A 6,376-nucleotide genomic window follows, 5' to 3' on the forward strand; every position below is an offset into this window, starting at 1 on the left:
GCTACCAGAGCTCCTTAGGGTTGCTATAAATCAGAATCAACTCAATGGCAATGGGTTTGGTTTGGGATGTGGTAATGATATTCCAGAGGTAGAGTTCTCACCTGACACCACAGGCATATTCCATCCTGAATCTATCCCTTCTCAAGCAGAATTGGAGCCTCACAATGGGGCAAGGCCACAGGTAACCAGACCTTTCCAATACAGCTCTCCCCTCAAGTGCCAGAGCATACACACTCCCTTCACTCCACCCACATGCCTATGCAGCAGTCTTCTACCCCATTTAGAAAACGGAGAAACAGAGATCCAGAAATCAGATCAAAATCCTGTGTCTTGAGGAACAAAAGTAGAACACACAAACAAAAAGGAAAAAAAAAAAACAAGGGCCTCTCAGAAATGTCAATGTTCTATTTCTTAACTTGGGCAGTGCGTAGACGGTGTTTGTTTTGCTACTGTTATTTAAACTGTGCACATATATTTTCAGACGCTTTTCTATGTCATAGTACCTCATTTACAAAAGTGCCTTCCCATTGAAGGCTTCCAATAGCTGGTGATCCCTTCTGCTGAGGGCTTTCCATAGGTGTGTTGACAGAACTCAGGCCATTCTTGGGAGCTGAAGTGTCAGAAAAAGTTGTGAGCCAGCACAGAGAATCACAGAGTATTCAGTTTGTTAGTTTCTCTCAGCTGTTTGGCTTCTAATTGCTTTTCCTGTTCTTCACTCTGAGTAGGCAAGAAGACAAGTGTATGGCATGAATGGTGGCAGTGGTTATGTGATATGGAGTCGGTTCTGACTCATAGTGACCCTATACAGGGTTTCCAAGGTTGTAAATGTTGATGGGAGCAGAAAACCTCATCTTTCTCCCGTGGAACAGATGGTAGTTTCGAACTTCTGGCCTTGAGGTTAGCAGCCCAACTCGTAATGTTGTTGTTGCTGTTAAGTGCCGTCGAGTTAATTCTGGCCCATAGTGACCCTGTATAGGGTTTCCAAGGAGTAGCTGGTGAGCTTGAACCACCGACCTTCAATTCAAACGACTTTGCAGTCTGACGCATTAGCCCACAGAACCACACCAGGACTCCCAATTCGTAATAGGAGTACATAAACTGGAACCCAATGAGCCTTGAGTCTAAAGTATTTCCAACCAAGAATGGAATAATGGAATTCGGAGCTCCCCATCTTTATTGAGGAAGAACAAAATATTAAGAAATCCCTGGGGAAATGATTCACAGGTGTTTTTGTGAGGGGAAAAGATCACCTCAGGGAAAGGCCAGGGGGAAGACCTCTGGTCTGCACCCAGACACTGCCTTTCAGAAAAGGCCAAATTTCTCAGGCTGCATGTGGGATGGGAGAAGTGGCAAGGTTGGCAATGTCTTCCCCTGACTTCTGGCTTCAAACACACTTCAGGACAAAAGCAGCTCACACCTAAGTTCAGATATTCATCCCATACTCAGAATGTTGACCACATGATAGAGTTTTAACAGCTCCTCCCTGCTCACTGACGCTGAGTTTGCTAGCTGGAGATTTCTGGTGTTCCTTGGCCAATCAAAATTCTGTAGCATCTCCTCCACACTAGCATGAAAACTAGGAGCATCAAAGGACTTGTTGTGGTAGTAGGTAGGTGTTTTCCAGTCAATTGCTTCTCATAGCAACTCCATGAGACAGAGTGGAACTGTCCCATAGAATTTTCAAGGCAGGTTAGTAACCACAAAGTCCGCAGTTCAAATCCAACAGTCATACTCAGAAACCCTATACAGAGCCATGGTGAGTCAAAACCGACTCGACAGTAAACAACACCAACAATCTTTATGGGAGCAGACTACCAGGACGTTCTTCGAAGGAGTCACTGGGTGGGTTTGACCTTGCAACCTTTTGGTTAATAGCTGAGCACTTAACTGTTGTACTAGCAGAGCTCCTTAAGGGCTGGATAATGACCACAATGAATCATTAAATGAACACACATGGTCAAACAGGAATCCAAGCCACAGTGCCTGGGGACGTGACTCTGAACTGCTGGGTCCTATTACAAGAGTGTCCACTGAGATGGCCACTGAAAAGTCACACCAGATGTTAGAGGAACTGAGATGGCCCCCAAAGTATCTGCATGAACCTCCTAGGCAACAGGTTCTATTTTGAGGTTATTTTTTCATGATGGCTTTAGCATTGCTCCTTTCAGATTGCTGCGTAACTATGTTTCTTCATGATTCCTCCTCATCCCATAATCATAGATCCCAGACCAGCAGGGCAGAAATGTACAGTGTAGAGCAAAATGAAGGGCCAAGGAAGGAAGTCCAAAGAAGTCCCTGGGACCTCTGGCTGCCACTAATGAGACTGTTGTCCAGGCCTCCCTGTCAAAGATCAGAATTCGCTCCTCAAGGGGGGGGGTGCTTCACAATGCTGTTGTTACATGCTGTTGAGTTGGTTGCGACTCATAGCGATTCTGTATGGTGTTTCCAAGGAGCAGCTGGTATGTTTGAACTGCTTACCTTGTAGTCCAATGCTTTATCCTCCCGCGCCACACCAGGACTCCACATAGAGCCTCTTATTATTATTATTTGTCCCTTACTTAAAGACAGTTTCCTTCAATGCACTTAATCTATCATGATGCCTGAAGAGGTCAAAAGACAATACAGCAGAGACTAAGGGACTGAAAGTTTCTCATCTCCAAAGTGGAAAATGACAATAAAAGCAGGCTGGAACTGCTGTCTTAGCCAAAAACAGATGGGGGCTGGAGTGCAGTGAGGGTGGGGGTGAAAAATCAAATCTACCCCTTTCTGGTACCACCATCAAACTGAAAATCACTCAGCTTCTGCCCAGTTCCAGAGCCAATGATGGGATTTTTCCGTCATTGGAAAACTATGTCTGGGAAACAAGTTGGGACAAATTCCAATATTCCTAGTCCTTTTCTCAGGAGAGAAGTTGAATACTTTGCCTGAAAACAGACTGCCATGACTTCAAGTTCAGGTCCCTGCCCTGTAAACATGTTGTGATGAAGCAGATAGAGATATACAGGAAAAGGCCCTGTTTGTTTTCCGTGCTCCCACAGAGTGGGTAGTAGCATGTTTTCTGCTCCTTGATATCAGTTTGAGTCCAAATTGCTGTGATCCACCTCATGGTATTTTTTTCTGTGGGGTGGGGGGAGGGGTAGAGGCAAGGGTTCCTTTTCTCATACCTGATATAAATTCTGGTTCAGGGAAGTTCAATCGCTAATATTAAGTACACAGTTGATGCTCCATCTGTCCTCTCATCAGAATGAGGGCGTTGCCATAAACAAAGACAGAAATAATAGAGGAAGAGTAAAGAGGAACAAGCTACTACTTAAGGTGCAGGCGCCCCTCCCCATACACATACACATACACACACACACACACACACACACACACACACACAAGCAAACCAAGAGGGGGAATGAATGAAGCCAACATTTCTGAGCTAGAAAGCGGGTGGGGGTGATAGTGTTTCCAAATCTGCCTTTCATGGACTCAGAGAGAGGGTCCCATATGGTCAATGAGTTATCTGGTCTAGCCAGAATGAGGCTGAAGTCTGCCGCATAAGGCTTGACCCCTGGCCGCAGCAGTGTCAAGGGGACTTCATTGCTTTCACCCTCTCACTTAAAACAAGAACTGTACTCCCTGACCAAAAAGGCTGCCTAAAGTAAAAGCTTCCTATTAGACATATAGCAAGCCCCAAACCTCTGTAAAGGACAGCAGCAGAACCAGATTCAAGTAACTGTCACTTTTTTAAGTGCAAAAATAAAGAGCTATCTGTCTCCTCTCTCATCCCCTCCCCAAGCACACAGACAGGTAACATTCACATACTCACCTGTGCCCCAGTGGTTTCCTAACGCTGAGCCGCTCAAGGCAAACAAGGAGTGTCATTGGCTTATTCGGGTGAGCTCCTCAGTGGCTGCTGCCATAGGATACAGGCTTTATTTAACTTAACCTAATCCTTTCTGCTTTCCTAGCCCAGACCCTGCACCCCCTCCAGAGAAAATCTCCCTGGGGTATCAATCTCCAAGGCCCGGAAGTTCCTTCCTGGGACTGACATCTCTCTTAGCCCTGTGGAGAGCCAGCTTGAGAAGCCTTAGCCTGCACTCCAGCAGTGGTGGCCACTCCAGCAAAGATGCATTCTTTATCCTGACTGCTATTTCAATTGATGGAGGTATACATCCACAGTTCACCAATGGTCTCAGCAACAGCAAGCGGGAAAATAAACGACTGCCAGCTATATGGGAATGTTGTCTCAGATTCTAGTTCTAGCTGCTAGCTCAGCCTGTGTGCGACTTGAACTGAGGCCCTAAAGCAGCCCCAGGCTCTGCTCAGCACCACCTGTCAGTTCTCCACCCTGGGGGTTGCTTAGCAAGCAGGCAAGCAGCGATCTCCAAGCACTAGCTGGACCTCTGGCTCCACCTAATGGCAAGACAACCACACACCCCTTTCACAGATGGACAAACTGAGCTCCTGGAAGACCCTCAAAGAGCTCAAAGGGAAGAAACTGATTCAGCAAAGGAAACTAATGGTCGTCTGCACTACCTCCCACACTGTAATTTTCTTCCTCTGCCTTCTGAGAAAAAGGAAGGTGATGTCAACTTTTTAGTTAGCATGTTGGATTTCTCCATCCCTTTGTCTGTGAATAGCACTTCTCACACATTATTCAAACAATCTCCTCGGATGGGTGAGTCACTAGCACGTCTTCTGAATAATGGGGAACAAACTCACAGACCTGAAATGTATCTGACAGACAGCGGCACAAATGGTACCTGACGCCCAGTTCCAGGTTCCAGCCGAAATCTCTAAACTAACTGTGCCTCGTTTCCCAGTCACTTTCATTCCGTTAAAGCACTTCTGCGTGAGGTGGGGAAAACTTAAGTCTCTGGCAGGGCTTGCTAAGGGAGGATCTGCGCTTACCTTTAAATCAGGAGGCTTGCTCCGGGGTCCTGGGTTGGGCGCCGCGGCCGCACCTGCATCTGAAGTTAGCCCGCCTGCAGAGTTAGCGCCGGCGCCTTCCCCAGGGCGGAGGTCCGCACCCGGCAGGTGGCAAACGGCATCTTCCAGACCAGCTCCATCCTCCTCGCCTGGCTGTTGCTGCAGCTCGTCCGATTTGCACCTCTTCATGTTGTATGTGGGTCGGCAAGGGGAATCTGTCCTTCCAGCGCACCGCCTTGGGGGAGACCGCACCCCCTCTTACCCTCCGGAATGAAGTCGAGGGGCTAAATTATTAACAATGAGGTGAGTAGGCAGCTCATAATTTCTTAAATTAAAAACATAAAAATAAAGGAGGGCAAGGGAGGGGCAAGGAAGGAAAGCATTGGTTACAGCTTGAAATAGTTCATTATGGCCTGGGGAGCCGAAGACAGGTCACGGTCACGATTGGGCAGCAGAAGTCCTTGGGCAGTCATTGGAGGGGGTGGAAAAGAAAGCCCCGATCCCCAAACTTTCTGCTTTAGGGCATGGGTAGGGTGGAGGGGAGCTGGGCGGCACAGCGCATCCCTCCTGGCTGGCTCGGCCGCTGGACAAGGCAGGGCATGGGGCAGCCAGCTCGGCAGCGCCTCGCCGGCGCCTTCCGTGCGGACTGCAGCCCCCAGCCCTGCCGCGTGGCCCCCGCCCCGCATGGGCCAGCCTCAGAGCCGGCAGCTCGACGGGCCCCCCGGCCCCGCCTGCCTAGCTGGCTGCTGCAAAACCGCCGCTGCCGCGGCCCTAGCCCAGAGGCGAGCGCGCAACCTACCCCGCCCTCCAGTCTGCCTCTGCCGGGGAGGGGAAGGCGAGGCAAGGGGGGAGTGACAACGGTAATAAGCCAATGGGAAGCGAGGAGGGATGAGGGGGCGTTGCTTCGCGACATTTTTAGGGTTGGTTGCACTGTGCGATCCCCCTTGGAGAGGTTTGGAGGGCGATGTTGCTGCGTTTTAGTATTGCAGAGAGCAGGTTGCGGGAGTTGGGGCTGGGGTGGCAGGCGGTGGGGGACACGGCTTTAGCGGATGCATGAGGGACCCTCCCAATGAAAGCTCTCCCGGGATTTCTCCCACTCATTCAATGCTTTATGCAGGGATAGGGCATAATGGGGATGTTTATCATCACTAATATTTTGCTCTAACTTTCCACCTTTTGTACGTCCCTTCAATGAGAGAGACACGGATCCCTTCCAGGATACTTAGTCTGAGCCAAGCCTATACTTGCATTACGAGCTGCAAATGCAAAAGGGTATTCTGCCCCGTCGCCCCCGCTCCACTTCAAGTATTAATCTCATCTGAATCCTTATTTAGCTCTATGGAAGGTATTTCATATTTATAAGCATAATAAGTGTAAGAACACTTCGCTGAGGCATCATTTAAATGTATCATAAAACCTATCATAGAGACAATTCCGACTCATGGAGACTCTGTATCCT

General features: G+C 48.7%; 1 protein-coding gene across 1 annotated transcript in view; it reads right to left on the reverse strand.

Moving 5' to 3' along the window:
* The window catches only part of TMCC2 (transmembrane and coiled-coil domain family 2), a 47,672-nt gene extending 42,440 nt beyond the window's left edge, over positions 1 to 5,232 (reverse strand). The window contains exon 1 of the mRNA XM_006834085.1: positions 4,900 to 5,232. Coding sequence (XP_006834148.1) covers positions 4,900 to 5,106 — 207 coding nt within the window. The 5' untranslated portion in view covers positions 5,107 to 5,232. The remainder of the gene's footprint in view (positions 1 to 4,899) is intronic.
* Between the last annotated feature and the right edge of the window lie 1,144 nt (positions 5,233 to 6,376).

This window comes from Chrysochloris asiatica, unplaced genomic scaffold, assembly GCF_000296735.1.
Source record: "Chrysochloris asiatica unplaced genomic scaffold, ChrAsi1.0 scaffold00009, whole genome shotgun sequence".
Lineage (NCBI taxonomy): Eukaryota > Metazoa > Chordata > Mammalia > Afrosoricida > Chrysochloridae > Chrysochloris > Chrysochloris asiatica.